This window comes from Chelonoidis abingdonii, chromosome 5 (genome assembly GCF_003597395.2).
Source record: "Chelonoidis abingdonii isolate Lonesome George chromosome 5, CheloAbing_2.0, whole genome shotgun sequence".
Lineage (NCBI taxonomy): Eukaryota > Metazoa > Chordata > Testudines > Testudinidae > Chelonoidis > Chelonoidis abingdonii.
This window is the reverse complement of record NC_133773.1, coordinates 19,433,526-19,453,901: the sequence shown is the minus strand read 5'-3', so window position 1 is coordinate 19,453,901 and position 20,376 is coordinate 19,433,526. Positions and strand designations below refer to the sequence as shown.

The following is a 20,376-nucleotide window of genomic DNA, read 5'->3' as shown; positions in this document are numbered from 1 at the left end:
CTTAATAGCGATAACACAGTGGGTTCTAAAATTCTTCAATCACACAAGTATTGTAACTCTGAGACTGTAGACTCTTCTTTTTGGGAGAGAAATATATCTTGATAAATCTGTGTAATTTCTTTTGCCTGCATGTCAAGTATCAGAGGGGTAGCCGTGTTAGTCTGGATCTGTAAAAGTAGCGAAGAATCCTGTGGCACCTTATAGACTAACACCTTATAGACTAACAGTATTCACCCACGAAAGCTCATGCTGCAAAACTTCTGTTAGTCTATAAGGTGCCACAGGATTCTTTGCTGCTTTTACCTGCATGTAAGCCAAACTTGAATATTTTAGGCTTCAAGTGGTATGTTTCTCACTCTTCCAAGAAGTACTGGATTTGAAAAGGCATTGTCAGAAAAGACCTGAAGTTTTCGGACAGGTTACAAACACTATTTTTTAATTGGCTTGGAAAATCTGCTCTGGTAAAGTGTCACCTTACTATTTTCTTATGATTGGCTAGTGTTGTAAAGTGTGAAGGAAATAAGTACCTAAGAACTGATATTACAAGCCTGCTGGAGGTTCCAGTTTTGAAAGTGTTGATGGTATTTTGGATTGAACTGTTTACTTGAGGATTCCTTTTGTAATCAAGAGTTGTGTACCCATGACGTGTTTGTCTTGTGAGAAACAAGTCTGGAAAAAGATCGTGTGTATTTATAAGCTAGTTCTAGGTCACCTGGTTTTGTCCTTATTTTTCTTGAAATCTGTAAGGAAATCAGAGCTTTCCCCAGATGCTGTCACTAAGGTGAGAAGTGAGTGGTTTCTTTTGCCTGAATAGACAAAGATGAAAGGAAGGCTGAGAGAACTCATTTTCTATTAAGTTGTTCCCTGGTAGATGAATCTTCAAGGTCCCCCCCGTCCCCCCCGGGAGGTCTAAAATAGAGCTTGGAGCAGTGACTGCATAAGAAGCTAGTGTAATTGGGTCTTGGGAGTTGTTCATGTCTTCCAAAATTAAATTTAAAATGCTCGTTATGCAAAATGAGCAATGTTTCAGTTAAAATAAAACACATTAAATGTTTTGAAAATGAAATCAGCAGTTCTTTTTGAAGAGTTAAGAACTAGGAAAGAGCACAGTATAGTTCTGGGCCTGCTAAAACACTAAACTGCAGTGTTAATTTTGACAAATTATTTTAAACTCACTGACTCCCCGGATATAAATTGAGGATGAGAAGTGTCATCTATGTTACACACAGATTTTGAAGATTGATTAAAATTCCAAACAAATGTTATGTAAAAGTAATTATTTAATAGTTTTAAATAAAATTGATCCAACTAACTTATTGTTTTCCTATTTACTTGGTAAATTTTGCTTTGAAAGAAGTCTGTTTTTAAGACAATTTCCAGATTGAGGCAAAAACTATTCAAATTTTGACAAAATTTCCTGTACTTTTCCAGTGGCCTTAGTCAATGTTCTGATTTATATTATTTTCTTTCTTAATCTCATGAAAGATTATTGAACTGTTATTTCAAGGTATGTCGAAATTGAGAGATTTTTAATTTGGCAGTTCCGTTTTCTCTGTACAGTAGTTGAAAAAAGGGGGAAAAAAAACCTCACCAAAACATTATCAACATATCTGAGAGAACCAGCATCACGGGTCAGAGTTCTCTATGACCTTATGAGAATTCATCGTCTGTGTCCCACCTTTATATGACTTGGTCACTAGTTAATCCATCTCTTATAAAGTTTTTAATGATGGTCCTTTGTACTGAATTTGCGTAAGATTATTTATAGTGGGATTTTCAGAATTGTTGTCTTACATCTCTTCCCACTGAAGTCATTGGTAAAACTCCTGTTGACTTCAGTGGGATTTGAGTTGGGACAATGTTGAGCAATTCTGAAAATTCCACCCTTAGTACTCGTATAGAAAGTACTAGAGTCTTGATAGTACATCATTTTGTGTCACTTATGTACTTCCACAATGAAAATGAAGAAAAGTATTGCCGCAGGAGATAGGGCTTCAAGTTACTATTTCAAAGCAGGTAAGAACAATAAGAGAAATGAAGTGTAAAAATTAATCTGTGCTCTTAGGATTTTCTTGGATAAAAAGTAAAGAAATATAAGTGTGGAAACTGTTAAAACTAATAATGCTATACTAATTTCTCTTTCTGCAACTCTGTAAGGGAATTCATATTATCAGACTCTGAAAATACGTGCTCAATAAAGTAAACTTGAAAAATTCTGTGTTCACATTCATTTTAATTGAAAGTAAAGCAATATTTGATTTACTCAGATCATGTAACTTTTTATTGGGTTTTTGGTTGCCTTCAAATGTATTTGTTTTCTGAAATGTCAACCTTAATTTATTGATTTATAATATTTTAATGTAAAGTCTTAAGGTAATAGAGGAGTAGACTGTTATGATCGCCACCATTTCCCATTAATATTCCTTTTAGTTGATGACTTCAGTGAAGAATCATCCTTCTATGAGATTCTTCCTTGTTGTGCTCGATTTCGCTGTGGTGATCTCATAGTGGAAGGCCAGTGGCATCATCTCGTTCTGGTGATGAGTAAAGGCATGCTGAAAAACAGTACAGCTGCACTTTACATTGATGGATTGCTTGTTAATACTGTGAAGGTGGAGTAAAAACTTTACATTTTAACTTTGTGTTGTTCCACTAGGCTTGCTATATATTCTTTTACATCACACTGATGTATTTTACTTGTGCCCATGGTGATGGAGCGTCTTTGCTTCCAAATAGAAAAGACTTTTTCTAAGTTCCCTGCATCATTCCTTACACGCACTATCTGTAACAAATGTTCTACAAACATCCTCCTTCATTACACAATGTTGATTCAGTCCTACTATTATTAAAAGGAAAGAGGTAAAAAACAAAATCTGTTATGTGCTTTGTAACAACAATGGGGGCCATCATTCATTATTGATAGGTTTTGAATCATGGTGATAGGTGCAGGAACAGGGTGGGGTGGGGGAGTGCCGCAGCACGCCCAGGTTTTACGCGGGGCTCAGCTCCTGCTGACCCCAGGGCTCTGCTCCCGCCATCCCCATGCCTGGGGCTCTACATCTGCCTCAGCTGTGGTCCCAGCCTTGGCCCCCTTACCCCTGTCTGCTTCCCCCTCTCCTGGAGCCATGGCCCTGCTCCCAGCCCCAGTTCTAGGGGGTGGGGGGACCGCGGACAGAGGTAAAGGCAGGTGCAAAGTAAACAGAGAGCTTTGCGGTTTCGCAAGCTTTCAGCACCCCCACTATAAAAAGTGTTCCAGCGCCACTGAGCCTGGATGTGCCACAAAGTCAGTAATCTTGTGCAAGTTACTGAACTTCTGTGTTTCAATTTCCCTTTAGCAGCATAGGCACAATTATCTCAAAAGAAATGTTGTCAGGATTAACTAGCTAATGTTTTACATATATATTTGAACACATGAAACACTTGCTAAATTTCCAAGTTTTTTTGTGATAGCTTTGTACTCCTCCTAACAACTTTGTCGCTTGTTTCTCTTTTACAGCTTCACTATGTTCACAGTAGCCCAGGCGGGTCAGGTTCTGCTAATCCACCAGTAGTGAGCACAGTTTATGCCTATACTGGCACACCACCTGCCCAACGCCAGATCTCCTCCTTGGTTTGGCGTCTGGGACCAACACATTTCTTAGAGGAAGTCTTGCCTCTTTCAAGTGTTAGCACCATTTATGAGCTGGGACCAAATTATGTTGGAAGCTTTCAAGCAGTGTACATCCCATGTAAGTACAAATAAATTTGTTGTAAATGATTTTAGGGAGGATTATCTTTTTGGATCTTTTTTAATTCTGAATCTACCCTGTGAACAATGGAAGCCATTTACTTACTTTTTGAGAAAAGTGAGGGCCCAGCAACTCATAGGAAAAGATATTGCTATGAACCAAACTCTTACGAATTCAGAATTATCTCATAATTCTTATTTTAACATATGGACTGTGAATAAATTCTTGGTCTCCAGCATCAATATATAATATTGTAATTCTTTTCATTGGTCCACTGATTTAAACAAAGCTATATTGAAATATAATTGCTTATAGTGGCTAAACATAGCTCAACTGAGAATAAAATTACACTGGACAAAATGTAGTGCATACACAATTATTAAGGGTTTATTGCAAAAAAAGGAGAGCAATGGTTACATTAGTATTGTAAACATTTTCTGAGAGTTCTTTTTGGAAATGGAATATGGTGATGGTGTAGTGATTGAGCTGTTCCAGAGAGAGCTATTCAACATGTTTCCCAGACAGTGGGTTCCTCCTCATTTGCTCTGACAGGATGATGAACAGCAATCATCCAGGATTTTCCTTCTTTGTAGAACTCCTTTTACCTCTGCATTTAGATTCCTGTTTCACTGAAAGCAACATGCAGGGAGGAAATTTCCATGGCTGCCTCTGATAGTCACAGAACTCTCAAGCACAAAAGGCTAAAGGAAAAAAGAAAAAAACAACCAAAAAAAAATAATAAAGCGTATAGCTTCTTACAGTAGCTTTTTCCCACAGGGACTGTAACATTTTTCTGCTGTCACTGAGAAAAACCTCCATTATCTCAGAGGAGTGAGAGGCAGTGGGTGAAATGAGCTGTGACAGAAAAAACTAACCACAGAGCTTGCCTGAAGGATGAAAGAATCTTTCCCATGATGCCAAAGGCTGTCCCAATAGTTGCAGAAGAGAGACAGCATTTCAAGTGGTGTCTGGAGCTGAGAAGGGAAAAACTATCACTCACAAATAGTAAAGAAGCTCACCTTAGAGGCCTTCCAACCAGCTCCCAAGATTTGAGGAATCCTTGTTAGAGAACTGTTCACAACAAAATTCAGTGTCAAGTGCTCCTTTTTCTGGCAGCAGGTATCCAGACCTAATAACTCAAGCTCTGGACCCATTTTCTATTCCATTAATCTTTTCTCTAGATTACTGTCCTCCTGCTCATGTGGGGAATCCTAATGAAAACTGCTCAGCACAAGACTTTTTAAAACCTAATTGCCAAAAATGACCAAGGCAGGGTTGGCACATGGACCTAGTCGAGCAAGAAGTAAAGAGCCCTATGTCCTTATGCAAAGACCTTATTCAGTAGGGTCCAATGATGACTCGGACTCAGTACTCCTGAGTCTTTTCTCCTGACTCACTGAAGCTGAGCTTCTTCATTGGGGGTGTTTTAGGTTGTACTGCACCCATGAAAAAGTGACCACTTCCACATTCTTCCTGAATAAGCTGAGTTTTTCCATGTGATGGAAGACAAAGATTTTTTTTCTTTCCGCCTAGGCAGGCTAAAATGTTCTTGTCAAAGGCCTAGCCACTTGTTCCTTTACTGTGTGCTGTGCTAAGCACTGTAAGGGGTTTGATAGATGGTACAACTGTGGGGCCTTCTTCCTTGGTATCAGATTTCCCTGAAGGGTAGGTGTCTTTTTCTGTTCTCAATCTGGTTAACTTCCCAGTGTCTCTGCATAGTCTGAACATGTATAAAATTGCCTTCAAGCCTCCCTGCTGGCAGATTTGCATTTTTCTCCCTGAGGATAGTTGTTGGAGACCTTACCTAGGAGAATAGGATAGCTCTCTGTTTTCCTGCAATCCTCTATGTTGGGTCTTTCAGAGAGAGAAACTGGTCTCTCTAGGTCATTTGCCCCTGTCATTTATTTTGCCAAAAGTCTTGTCCCTCTTTCAGTTAACCAGGATGCCTTCTTTCTAAGTTTCAGTCCCAGTCTTAAGCCATAAAGAGAAAAACCTGGCACAGTCTGGACCCCCGAAGAGTTCTTAAGATATACCTAGATTAGAAATCTTGAAGGAATAGTCTTCCATTCATTGTCTTCATGGTTAAAGGAAAGACCCCCAGGCATCAAAATATGTCATAAACGAAGGATCAAATCTGGTATCCAGGAGGCTTGGGAGAACCACAGGAATTCCCTGTCAAGTGAGTTTTAGAGCCTGCTCCACTGGAGCCATAGACACTTGCTGACCCAGAGAGAGGAGACATTAAGTGAACAAGATTTGCACTGCACTTTTTCACTAATCACTGCAGATGCAGCTCTACGCGCGCAAGGGTGGAGCATAACTTTGTGAGAAGCATCCCCTTCCAGGGCAGTGGATTCTCTTTGCCTTCCTGATTTCCTCTGGGGCTTCAGATCCCTCTTCTGATTCAGCCTTGGATCTCATTCCCCTTTCCTAGAGTATTTGTCATGGTATAAAACCCCACTCTGAACCTTAGAGTCCAAAAGAAGGGGTACCAGCATGAATTCCTCTAATCTTAATTACCAGCTTAGATCTGATAGGCTGCCACCAACCAGGACTTTCAGTGCCTGGTACATTCTGGTCCCCCCAAAACCTTCCCAGGGGACTCCCCAAGACCAACTCCTTGAGTCTCACAACAAAGGGGAATAAACCATTCCCTTCCCCCTCCCCTCTTCCTCCCAGATTCTTCTCGCCCTGGGTTCACTAGGAGAGGTAGACAGATTCAAACTCCATGAATCTAAAACAAAGAGGAAATTCACCTTTCCCCCTACCTCCTCCTCTCTCCAGGAGAGAGAGACAGAGATAAACACAGAGAGCAGGTTTTTCCTCCCCCCTTCTCTCCTTTTCCCACCAATTCCCTGGTGAGTGCAGACTCCCTCCCCTGGGGTCTTACACAAGATAACCAAAAAATCAATTAGATTCTAAAAAAGAAAAGCTTTTAATAAAAGAAAGAAAAACATAAAAGTTGTCTCTGTAATCAAGATGGTAAATTGTTACAGGGTCTTTCAGCTTATAGACACTAGAGAGAATCCTCCCCCCAGCATACATACAAATTACAACAGAGATACAGCCTTGAATCTCATTCTCCTTTTGACTCCTTTCTAATTCAGCCTTGGATCTCGTTCCCCTTTCCTAGAGTATTACTCTTAGCAGAAAGTTTTTATTGTCAGGTTGTCGCAAACCAAGCCACAGAAAGGCAAATAATATTGCTGTTTACTGGCTAATTTGGTTTCCATGGCTTGATCACGGCAGTGCATATTCCCATCCTAGTGAATTTTCTAAGACCAGGCTTTGGTAACAGACTTGCCTTCTTAGCAAGGTTAATGGGGTGGTCTTAACAGCTCTCTTTCGGGTCAGAAAGAAGTGGGGGAAATAGCCTGACTTCGTTGCCCGTCTTGAGTGAGTGAGGAGGGGGAAGACAGAATTTGTACTGTCAGTCACAGACAGCAAACTGGCCATTAAGAATGAATATAATTTACCTTTGAATAGGAAGGAAAATAAACTTATTGCTGTTTTTAAAAATAGGGGCATGTTACACAAGTTCTATGCCTTATATATAGGCTTATACTGTACACAGTGCTGTTTGATGTTCACTCTATCTTTAGAAGGGTTATTCAGAGCCACTGAATTTATTCTGGAGGCCTTTCTCTAGCATAAAGTGTACTGAAATTTTACTTTTAAAATTTACTCTACAGAAAAACAGTTCTGGTTTTAAAATAAGTTTTTCTTATCTTAAAGGTAAAGATTCTAAATCGGAAGGAGTCAGCCCATCTCCAGTATCTTTGGTACCAGAGGAGAAAGTCTCTTTTGGTTTATATGCACTCTCAGTTTCTTCACTTACAGTGGCAAGAATAAGGAAAGTTTACAACAAATTGGATAGTAAAGCTATTGCCAAACAGGTATGTTAGAAAACACATGGTATTACTTCAGAAATTTGCTAGATTAAAAATGGTCTCAGACTTATAATTCTACATATTTTCACTGTTAATTTTTGTTTTTAATTCTGTCTGACATTTGGGCTCTACACTGCTGTGATAGCCATCACGTAGGCCCAAATTCACAAACGTATTTAGACTCTTAATTTCTATTGAAATCTGTGGAAGTTATGTGTTTATATACCTTTGTGGATCTGGGTCCTACTTACTAAAACTGTTCTGTGTTCATTTTTCTCTTAGATAAATTTTTTAAACTGCATTGCACCATTTTATGGGATGATGCTCTTAGATGATCCTCTCCATTAGAATTACTAATGACTGTTTTATTCCTTTTTTCCCTTTATTGCAGATGCTTGTTGTAATTCCCAATGAAAATATTTAAGGCCATATTGTAGAACAACAAAATTGATAGTAATGGAAGTAAATGTTACTAATGGCCCGATCTTCTGAATGTGCAAATGTGTGTTCTTCCGCTAACCCTCATAACCATAAATGTTTGAAGGTTCTAAGTTAATGCTATTTTGACTAATTTCCTTTACTTGGAGCAATATTATGTCTCTAATTTTTATTTTGATTTGTGAAGCTGATAATCAATCTAACAAATGATGTTCTTAGCTAATATAATTGTCACTGAATTGATTAGTTATGGGATCACCATTTCTAAGTGTTGTAATTCCTTTCATAGAAATTAGGGTCAGTGGAAATCCTAGGTTCTGTCCAACTTCTGTGATAAGTTATCTCAGTGGCCTCTTTGGGTTCTTTGAAAGTTAATTTTATTTTTAAACCTTATCCATTCTGTACCATGAGAAAGAGAGAGAAATTGTCACATCTGTCACAGTTCAGGGCAGCTGCACCTCTGTTGCCCCTCTGTAGTCTAGGAAGGAGACTCACTCTTAGGGTCCAGGTCCCCAGCTGTTGCCTTTCTTGGAAGGAGACCTGTGTGTGTGTGTGTCTTCTGACTGTAACATTTCCAGGTTGCACAGTTCCCTGGCTTCACGGCAAAAGACCATGTGTGTAAACAGGGCTGCTTGCTTCTCCTTTCAGGGATGGTACACAGTGTAAAGTTGACCACAGTTATAAAGTATCACATAGGACTTTCTATGCAGACATATTTTTTCTTGGGGTATAAACAGTGCAGAGAAAACGTATTAAAAACCATAAAAGAACCTACATACATGCTAATAAATTTACCAGAGATTCCCACCTGCCTGCCCCCAGTGTCTCCAATGTGGGTTCTGGCAGGGGAGTCCTTCAGACCCCCTCAAAGGGAACTGTTATGTTTCACAAATTCAGAACAGTTTCAGTTGAGAGCTGGCACACACAAAAAGTTAGTTGTCCAATCTTTATATAGTTCAGGGGTGCTTGATCTGGAGTTTCCAGGAGCAGGTAATCAGTAAACAATAGTTGTTGTGGTTTTTTTGTTTTTGTTTTGTTTTGTTTTTCCCTCAGAGCATGGCTTTAAAAGGATGGATTTTGAAGTAGACCAGTTGCATTCCCCTCATTCCTAACTATTTCCTAGGAAATCCAGTTCACACATAGTGTCCCCAAAAATCGTTTAAGATACCTAATATCTCCCAGAGATTTCATTAATCCTTCCTGCTCTTAAAGAAGTTCCAAACAATCCCACAATAGTATACAAACATTTTCATTTCCAATATGATGGGCCCTCAAAGATATTGAACATAATTCAAAAGGGTTTAACTTAATTCCCTAAGGTTTGCCTGGAATGTTGCAGGATACTGTTGTAGAGACGCAACATCATTTTCAACAACAGCAAAAGTCTTCTGACTCAATGCTCTTTTTCATGGTATTTTATTCAGCTGGCTGTTTCTTCTCATGAAAATGCCACACCAGTGAAGCTACTGCACAACTCAGCAGGACATCTGAATGGACCTGCACGCACCATTGGAGCAGCTCTGATAGGATATTTGGGTGAGATCATTTAATGTTAATGTGTGTTTACTGCAGTAAATATTTTTGATTTACAGTATATAAGAACAAAGGTCTAGAAGATGGATATGATTAAGTATCCATCAAATAAGATTGTCTACATTATGTTATTGTATTAATCATGTCATTTATTTTATTAACATGTTTTCTTTGTTTAATTTCTGCCATTTAGAAAATATAAACATCACAATGATTTTCCACAATACCTATGCTTTCACTAAGCCAATTAAATAAACATCATCTTCTTCTTCCTTTTTATGAGCTTAATAGACTTTATCAACTTTATTTTTGTTTTAATGATACTGATAGTAAAATATATCTGTCTTGTAATTTTTATGATTCCTGTACAAAAAGTGAGGTAGGTTTTAATTATTTTATTTTTACCACCTTATGCATAGGAGTAAGAACATTTGTCCCAAAGCCTGTTGCCACTACATTACAATACATTGGGGGAGCTGCTGCTATTCTGGGTTTGGTAGCCATGGCATCAGATGTAGAAGGACTATACGCAGCTGTGAAGGCCTTGGTGTGTGTCGTAAAGAGCAACCCACTAGCCAGCAAAGAAATGGAAAGAATCAAAGGTTATCAGGTACGTAAGAAGTCAGACATAGCGGACCAGGTAGACTGAATTTCTGTGTAACTCGGCACACTTACATTTCAATGCATTTAAAATTGCTTTATATTTATTATATTTGGTATCAATTGCTGTTTTTAAGCTTGCCTTACTATCAGTTGAATAATATAAATAAGGTGTTGGACTCAGGGCCGATGCAAAGAAGTTTCGCGCCCTAGGCGAAACTTCCACCTTGCGCTCCCCCAACCCTGCAGCAGCTCCCCTCTGCCCTGAGGCGCCCCCGCCCCCTGTGGCAGCTCCCCGCCCCCAGGCCCGGGGAGCCCTATGGTACCTCCCTACCCTAGCTCACCTCTGCTCTGCATCCTCTCCGAGCATGCTGTCCTGCTCTAATTCTCCTCCCAGGCTTGCAGCGCCAAACAGCTGGTTGGCGCCGCAAGTCTGGGAGGTGGGAGAAGCGAAGCAGCGACTGCGCGGTGGAATCCCCAGGCTGCCGGCGGCGTACTGACCCAGGGGAACCCCTGGGCTGCAGGCTGCCGGTGGCAGCGCGCTGACCCAGAGGAACCCCTGGACTGCCGGCTGCGGCCCGCTGACTCAGGGGAACCCCTCAGCTACCGGTGGCCCGCTGACTCAGAGGAACCCCTGGGCTGCCAGCGGTGGCGCGCTGACCCAGGGGAATCCCTGGGCTGCCGGTGGTAGCTCAGACTCCCTCTACCTCCCAGGGCAGTGGCCACTCAAACACTTAAAAAAAAAATTGGAGTGTGCCGCATTTTGGCGCCCTCAAATCCTGGTGCCCTTGGCAACCGCCTAGTCCGCCTAAATGGTAGCACCGGCCCTGCTTGGACTTCATTGGGGCATCCTTAAATGCCATCATGCTAAGAGCTTACTTGCCAAGAGTTTGTAGCACTCCCCCTTCATTGTCTACAAATGTGACTTCAAACTGTGTACTTGCCAACCTGACAGTCCATGAGCACCATAGTGAAATCATAATGTGCTAGCAGACTCTCTCAGCAGACACTTTGCAGTTGATCGTGAGTGGGAGCTTCACAACTCTGTGGTGAAAAATATTTTCAACCTATAGGATTCCCCCACCAGGGATCTGTTCACCTCCCAAACAAACAGTAAGGGCAACATACTCTGTTCCAGAAGAGCGCTGGGTCACCACTCACAGGGTGATGCTCTACTTCTTCCATGGTCAGATCATCGGAACTACGCCTTCCCTCCATTTCCACTCCTGCTTCAAGTTTTGTGCATGATTCAGGAGGACCGGACAGCTTTGGTACCCGAATCTCCTACACATGTCATCTCAGGCACTGATCATCCTTTTTGCGTTTCCCAATCTACTGACTCAGGAATAGCAAGATCAGGCATCCAAATCCATGGCTACTACATCCGAGCCTGTTTTTTGAATGGGGATTGTCCTTAGAGCAATCATGTTCTCAAGGTGTACAGAATATCCTTTCTAATGGAAGGATTCCACTAGGAATTGCAACCTAGCCAAGTGCAAGCGTTTCTCTTTCTAGGTGCACTTTTCCAGAAACCACAGATATTCTTCTCATTATGGACTATATTCTTTCCTTGAAGACAGCAGGTTTGTCTGTCCGTTCCTTATGGGTCCCCTTGGCAGCAATCAGTGTATCCCATGTGCCTTCATAGGGCTATTAGATCTTCGCACGCCCTCTGAATAGCAGATTCCGGAAAGGCCTAATCAGTAAATCTCTGCCTATAAAAAAGACTACTTCTTAATGAGGCTTGAACCTGGTTCTCTCAGTACTCACTGAGCCTCCTTTTGAACCATTAGCTTCTTGCTTCATGTCTCTCCTATCCATGAAGGTCGCATTCCTCGTAGCCATCACCTCAGCCAAGAGAGTTGGTGAGCTTGGGGTGCTGATGATGGATTCTCTTTACACTGTATTCCATAAGGACACGGTTTCATTATGTTTACACCCTAAATTCACCCCCAGAGTAGTCTGAGTTTCACTGGAACCAGACTATCTCCTTACCTGTGTTCTTCCCAAAACCTCTCACATCCTCAGAAGAAAGGAGGCTCTATTCCTTCGACGTTGGGTGAGCCTTAGCCTTTTACCTGCAGAGAACAAAAACAATCAGAAAGTCCCATAGACTATTTGTTGACACAGCAGAAAGGGTCACGGGTCAAGCTGTATCCTCTTAAAGAACCTTGAAATAATCTTGGACTGGATTTTGCTCTGTCAGCTGTCTAGTTTTCCTCTCTCTTATGGGGTAAGAGCTCATTCCACAAAAACACCCAGAATATCAAGGTTTTAGAGCTATTGATTGCATCAAATAATCATCAAATCTGCCATTAATAATCATCAAATCTGCCATTATGTTTTTAAAAACTTCTAGGATATAAATAGTGTCTATTGGTGTTCTGACCTAGTGTTTTGCTGGGGATTAATAAAGAACCATAATTCATAGATACTTTTTTTCTTTTTTTTTTTAAATGACAATCCTAGGACCAGAAAAAGCATATGATCAGTTTTATGGAATTACTAGATTAGGGTCACTAAAAGTTAGAATTCAGCACTGTTCAGATTTTGGATATAAAGCACTTCTGTAACTTGCCTTTGAATCCCCTAATATTCCCTTTCTAATTGTCAGACTTCAGATTTGAAAAGCCCTCCTTGTGTTGGCCATTAAACGGCCTTTCACTTGCCATATTAAATCAATGTTTTTGGACAATCCTTTTGTCTGATGTGGTACTAGTTACAGCAGTGCAAATTCAGTGCAGTGCTAGATGTGTGCCCCAGCCAGTGGCAAAGAATATTGGATAGTTTAAGAGCAGTGAAATGTCCCTCCAGCTCAACATTCTTGCCTTTTTCCAGTTGATCCTAATTCCATCTTCCTGCTTTTTCATCACACCCTTCAAGCTTACAAGATTAAAGGAAGTGTATTGGTTCTACATTTTATAAAAGCTCCCATTTGTTAAAGTGGATTTACTATGTCCACATTTCTTTGCTGGTTCCATTGTGTTTTGATAAGATTCATATTTTCTTTGTGTGCAAAATGTTTATAATACGGATTATTGACCCGAACAATGATGTAGAAAGAATGTTCATGTGCTGCTAATTTTTTTCCCAGTTATTGGCAATGTTGCTGAAGAAGAAACGCCCCCTTTTGAACAGCCATATACTACATTTGACCTTTTCCTTGGTGGGAACTGTGGATAGTGGGCATGAAACCTCCATTATTCCAAATTCAACTGCCTTCCAAGATCTGCTATGTGATTTTGAAGTACGTATAGCATTCCTGACAACTAGAAATGTTGTTTGGATAGTTTGTGATTCAGGTGCTAATATAATACTTTGACAATAAATCACAACAGAGAAGGTGATTATTGTGAGAATATTATACTTTATACATAGTTCCGTACAGCGGACAAGCTGTGGAGAGCCTCTGATCTACCATAGTGTAATTCTCATGGTAATCTTCCTGCTGCAATTGCTTCACTGCTAATAAAATTACTACTGGATACAAAAGATATACCTTTTCATTGTAGAAGAGGATGAGGATTGCAGTTAGCAGTTGAACAGCAGTTTCTGCTAACCTGTATGTTTTTATGCAGTAAATATATTGAGATACAAACGATACATTGAAAATAACAGTGGGGTAAAATTCCGGTACAGCATTTCTGAATCGTGTATCAGATCCCCGTTAAACTTCCATATGCATGACCTACAAAAAGAACCCTTAGCTTGCAGTTTTAAACCAATAAAAGTAAAGTAATCCAGAGTTAAATGCTGTTATTCTGTCCTTATCTTATACTGTTGTGTGAAGAATGGCAAAGCATGTTACATATGATGTTATACACGGTGAATATAGCTGGACTTCTTAGTAATAGTGACCATAATATACTGGTAATTAAAGTTAATATCCCTATGGCAGGAAAAACACCGCAGCGGCCCAGTACTGTAGCATTTAATTTCAGAAAGGGGAACTACACAAAAACAAGAGGGTTAGTTAAACAGAAATTAAAGAGTACAGCGCCAAAAGTGAAATCTCTGCAAGCTGCATGGAAACTTTTTAAAGACACTATAAGAGAGGCTCAACTTAAATGTATACTCCAAATTAAAAAACACAGTAAGAGAACCAAAAAGAGCCACTGTGGCTAAACAACAAAGTAGAAGAACCAGTGAGAGGCAAAAAGGTATCCTTTAAAAAGTGGGAGTTAAATCCTAGTGAGGAAAATAGAAAGGAGCATAGACACTGGCAAATGAAGTGTAAAAACACAATTAGGAAAGCGAAAAAAGAATTTGAGGAACAGTTAGCCAAAGACTCAAAGTAATAGCATTTTTTAATAAGTATATCAGAAGCAGAAGCCTGCTAAACAACCAGCAGAGCAACTGGACAATCAAGGTGCTAAAGGAGCACTCAAGAATGATAAGGCCATTGCAGAGAAACTAAATGAATTCTTTGCATCGGTCTTCACTGTTGAGGATGTGAGGGAGATTCCCAAATGTGAACCATTCTTTTTAGGTGACAGATCTGAGGAACTGTCTCAGATTGAGGTATCATTAGAGGAAGTTTTGGAACAAATTGATCAATTAAACAGCAATAAGTTTCCAGGACCAGACAGTGTTCATCCAAGAGTTCTGAAGGAACTCAAATGTGAAAATGCAGAACTACTAACTGTAGTCTGTAACCTATCATTTAAATCAGGTTCTCTGTCAGATGACTGGAGGATAGCTAATGTGATACCCATTTTTAAGAAGTGCTCCAGAGGTGATCCCAGCAATTACAGGCCTGTAAGCCTGACATCAGCACCAGGCCAACTGGTTAAAACTATAATAAAGAACAATATTGTCAAACATATAGATAAACATAATTTGTTGGGGAAGAGTCAGCATGGTTTTTGTAATGGGCAATCATGCCTCACCAATCTACTAGAATTCTTTGAGGGGGTCAACAAACATGTGGACCAAGGGGATCCAGTAGATATAGTGTACTGAGATTTTTAGAAAGCCTTTGACGAGTTCCCTCACCAAAGGCTCTTACACAAAGTAAGCTGCCACGGGATAAAAGGAAGGTACTATCGTGGATTGGTAACTGGTTAAAAGATACGAAACAAAGGGTCAGTTTTCAGAATAGAGAGAGGTAAATAGTGGTGTCTCTCGGGGGTCTGTTCTGGGACCAGTCCTATTCAACATGTTCAGAAATGATCTGGAAAAAGGGGTAAACACTGAGGTGGCAAAATTTGCAGATGATACAAAATTGCTGAAGATAGTTAAGACTGCAAAGAGCTATAAAAGGATCTCTCAAAACTGGGTGACTGGGTAACAAAATGGCAGATGAAATGTAATGTTGATAAATGCAAAGTAATGCACATTGGAAAGCATAATCCCAGCTATACATATAAAATGATGGGGTCTAAATTAGCTGTTACCACTCAAGAAAGAGATCTTGGAGCCATTGTGGATAATTCTCTGAAAACATCTACTCAATGTGTAGTGTCTGTCAAAAAAATAAATAACAGTGCTGGGAATAATTAAGAAGGAGATAGATAACAGGACAGAAAATATCATGTTACCTCTATATAAATCCATGGTACACCCATATCTTGAATACTGTGTGCAGATGTGGTCACCCCATCTCAAAAAAGATATATTGGAATTGGAAAAGGTTCAGGAAAGGACAACAAAAATGATTAGAGGTATGGAATAGCTTCCTTAAAAGGAGAGATTAATAAGACTGGGACTTTACAGCTTGGAAAAGAGATGGCTAAGGGGAGATATGATTGAGGTGTATAAAATCATAACACAAAAACTAGGGGTTACCAAATGAAATTAATAGGCAGCAGATTTAAAACAAATAAAAGGAAGTATTTCGTCACACAATGTACAGTCAACTTGTGGAACTCCTTTCCAGAAGATGTTGTGAAGGCCAAGACCATAACAGGGTTCAAAAAAGAACTAGATAAATTCATGGAGGCTATTAGCCAGAATGGGCAGGAATGGTGTTTAGCCTCTGTTTCCCAGAAGCTGGGAATCAGCAACAGGGGATGGATCACTTGCTGATTACCTGTTCTGTTCATTCTCTCTGGGACACCTGGCACTGGTCGCTGTCGGAAGACAGGATACTGGGCTAGATGGACCTTGGTCTGGCCCAGTAGGGCCATTCTTATGTTCTTAAGATAAAACACAGAACTCTGATCACGCATTGTTGAATTCTCTCTGCTTCTTACCTATGCAAAACACAAGCTGAGTTAACAATCTTGTTTCTGTAGTATTTGCTATTTTTTTAATTGGGAATCCCTATTTTCAAATGTTAACTCCCTAAAAGGATATTCTGTTTTGTTCAAATCAGCTCTTAAGGCACAGAAGTGCCCAGTTTTCAATGGCACAGAAGTGCCCTGTGTGTCAATGTAGGTGTCTACATACACATTTGGGGACATTATACAAAGGAGACCATGTGTGAAAATTGAGCCTATTTGTTCCTGTAGCATTTCCTTTTAATTAACTTTTATGGAATTCTTACAGCTCTCTTATTAGTACTGGTGATATGCTTTAAAAATCCATCAAGGTGCATTATGCTTAAATATATTAAGGTTATGAATAAGTAGCAAGGAAATGTAAAGTTGATCCTTTGACTTTAAACTTTCACAGGTGATCTACAGAAAAGAAAAATGAGTTTGTGCCCATTTTTGCTTATTTAAAATATGCTAATACACACAAGTATTGTGTGCCTGTTAATATTGTTCTTTATATTATATCTAACCTAAATTCAAAAAAGCAAAGATGTGAACAGATCAAACTACCAATATTGCATTCCTCCACTTTTGAATCAGAGCAACAATAGAGCTGTTTGAAATTTTTTTGTCAAATTACCTTTGTTTTCCAAAAAACCAATTTGCTTTTTTCAACATTGTATTGTTTTTTGAAAAAAGTAATTTTTTAACCAAAAAAAGTTTGTTCAAAATTTTTTTCAACAACCGTTATTCTGCTGATTCAGCAGTAGATGTCTTGAGCCAGCTGAATAGGTTAACATAGAGTAGGATCTTCAGCAGAGCAATATCTCCTTTCACAGAGAATAAGATCATCAAAATAATACGTATTTTGTTGAAGATCCTGCTGTTCAATGGTTTCACCAAGATAATATATTCAACAAAGTAACAGGTGTGGTGTCAAAGATCTTGTTCTCCATGAAACTGTTCAGTTTGGGTCATCTCTGCTTTGTTTTTCATGAAAGACTGAAAGCAACTCATAAACTTATTAGTTTTCGATATTAAACTCTGATGGTATTAAACTTAATTCCCATTTTACTATACACCGAGAGAGAACTTTTGGTGCCCTGTAGTCTTTTGTACATGTATTTAAACTTTATTTGAGACTGATAGTCATGTAATTTATGTCTTTGAAATTATCATTTGAACAGAGTGCACAGGATAATTATGATGTACAGCAAGGATTTTAATCCACTGTTTGACTTTTTTTTTTTTTTTTTTTTTTTTTTTTTAAAGCAGTAAGCCAGGCTTGTCTGTCTCTTGGTATATTAAATAGGATGTTAACTTTTTGTTTAACTTAACCAAGAATATTGATTTGTATACAGAATGTACCACTGTGTATTGTGTATTCCAGGTCTGGCTTCACGCACCATATGAGCTTCATCTTTCGTTATTTGAGCACTTCATTGAACTTCTCACAGAGTCCAGGTATTAGTTGACACTGGCCTCATAATAAAGCCTACGAGATAACAAATTACACAAATACATAGATGTTCTCATTTTTATTAAATCTTTTTCTCTTTTTCAGTGAAGCCTCAAGGAATGCTAAATTAATGAGGGAGTTCCAGCTAATTCCCAAACTGTTGCTGACTCTTCGAGATATGTCTTTGTCCCAGCCAACTATTGCTGCAATTAGTAATGTACTGAGCTTTTTGCTTCAGGGCTTCCCCAGCAGCAGTGACCTGCTCAGGTAGCACAAACCTTTTCTGATTTATTTTAAAGATCCTGGTGCTTTTGCAAGAAACCTGCTGATAGGGAACTCGGGTGACTAAAATAAAAGTGTTTTTGTATAGAATAGTTCCAGTAGAAATGGCAGAACTAAACACAGAAAACAGTTTAAAGCCAGTGCATCGACTTGTATCTTAAATCCAAGTCAAAACAGAAATGCCTGAATACTGATACGCCTTAAAACAGGGGTTCTCAGACTTTTGTACTGGTGACCCCTTTCAGATACCAAGCCTCTGAGTGCAACCTCTTTTATACATTAAAAACACTCTCTTATATATTTAACACTATTATAAATGCTGGAAGCAAAGCAGGCTTTGGGGTGGAGGCTGACAGCTCACGAACCCCATGTAATAACCACGTGATCCCCTGAGGGTCCTGACCCCCAGGTTGAGAACCTCTCTGCCATAAAATGTTTTCCAGAATGTAGGGCAGTAATGGAGGAACACGGTGTTCTAATTCCACAGCTACTATGAGAGATGATGAAACTTCCTTGGATATTGTTAAGTCTGTGTCACTTCTACTTAAATTGAGGCGTTGTTTCAGAACCCATAGAGTTGTCATACTGCTCACCATTAAAATGCAGCATTTGCCAACGTTTGTCATTCTTATCTGAGAGACTTACTTCTAGCTAACAGGTAAAATTCTCTGATAAGATAAAGTTTGCCACTTGTATGTTACGATATTGCATATGGGTAGAAATTTGCAGTGTTTTGGGTATTTTGCAGCAGGGAGGCTGGGTTTTTTTGGCTTTTTTTTTGCTTCTTGAGCAAAACCAGTAAAATCAAAGATTTGAATAGGATCAAACATCTTTCCTGGCTCCATTTTTAGTATGCAGGACAGAATTTACACAGATACTATAGGGCGTATCTTTAATTTTATTACTAAACGAATAAGTTGTAACATTTGGTTCCTTGTTTCTCCAACTCCTCATGGCCACTGGCTTTCCCTGTACAACAGCCAGAACCTCGGTGGCATTTCCTAGAGTGTTGCCAAAATTAAGAGCTCCAGGGTAGGTGGTGACTTTTTCCACAGTGACTTGTCATCAAAACAAGAATAAAGAGAGACAAAATAAGATTAAAATAAAAAAATGGTATATGTAACTCTGTAAGAGTTAAGATAGGTAGGTACATCTTGGATTAGTTACAGTGATATATGCGATATCTTATCTTTGCCCCTTTCCTTAGGTATCCTGTCACTAAGACAGTCTTTCCCCTCCAAGGAGCTGTCATTCTTCCCGCTTTCTGAGATCACATTTGTGTTTTGGCTATGTTTTACGCCTGTGGGGGTGAGATCATTCATTATCATATCACCCATGCCAGTTAAGATTTCATTATCACTTTAAAGAGTAATGTTTGATAAGGTTTACCATCTTGGGGAACATTATTATAGTCTCTGAGCAATGATTGTCCCCTATATCTTCTAACATTCCTTTGGTCTGGATCTGGAGGTATTTCCAAATTTCCTCTCTCAAAACCTAACATTTTTAATGTATTTTACCTAGTAAGTACATAAGCTACCTGAATGGGTCAAAGTGACTGCATTCTGGTTTGCATATCAGTTGACCAGCAATGTTAGAATGAGGCCAACTTTGTCTTTACAAGTGATGGGATTAACATTTTTGGTATGCTTTCACCTTTCTAGTACTTTTAGTCTATTAGATGTGAATTATTGACAGATTAAAGTCCATCTGTCACAGAAATACACATTGTAATTCTCTATCCATAAAGGTTTGGACAGGTCATCTCTTCCACTTTGCCTACATTTGCAGTCTGTGAGAAGTTTGTAGTCATGGAGATAAACAATGAAGAAAATCTTGAAACTGGTAAGTAGCTTCCAGTGCTTGAGAAATAATCATCTGGGACACACACTGTGTGCTTAAATGCTCTTAAATTGTTATTGATGATGATCTCTACATTTTAATTCTAATATACTGGCTTCACGTTAGTTTTAAATGTTGCGTGCAAAGCAAGCAGTGCAAAAATAAAACCTGTTTATATCTGCTCTCATTTTGTTTTCCTTCACTTAACGCTATATTTTCTTTCTACTTCCTCCCACTCACTTCTTCAAAAACAATTGACCATCTCCACCTCTTAAATAAGAGAGAGATGACTGGTGCCATCTGTCCTCCAAATGTGGCATCTCTTTCACTCAGTAAAAAGAAGTGAAAGCATCAATTAGTATGGTCTGTTTTTTGTTTTCTTTGTGTTTGTTTTTGTTTTTTCATGC

The 20,376-nt window shown here is 39.2% G+C and overlaps 1 protein-coding gene across 5 annotated transcripts in view; it reads left to right on the top strand.

Annotated features, from left to right (window-relative positions):
* The window catches only part of WDFY3 (WD repeat and FYVE domain containing 3), a 320,770-nt gene that overhangs the window by 194,695 nt on the left and 105,699 nt on the right, over positions 1-20,376 (top strand). For all 5 annotated transcript variants that reach the window (XM_032764847.2, XM_075066120.1, XM_032764845.2 and 2 more), the window contains 9 exons: positions 2,431-2,612; positions 3,497-3,728; positions 7,464-7,624; positions 9,481-9,592; positions 10,009-10,199; positions 13,284-13,436; positions 17,777-17,850; positions 17,951-18,112; positions 19,878-19,972. In XM_032764847.2, the coding sequence (XP_032620738.1) occupies positions 2,431-2,612; positions 3,497-3,728; positions 7,464-7,624; positions 9,481-9,592; positions 10,009-10,199; positions 13,284-13,436; positions 17,777-17,850; positions 17,951-18,112; positions 19,878-19,972 (1,362 nt within the window). The remainder of the gene's footprint in view (positions 1-2,430; positions 2,613-3,496; positions 3,729-7,463; positions 7,625-9,480; positions 9,593-10,008; positions 10,200-13,283; positions 13,437-17,776; positions 17,851-17,950; positions 18,113-19,877; positions 19,973-20,376) is intronic.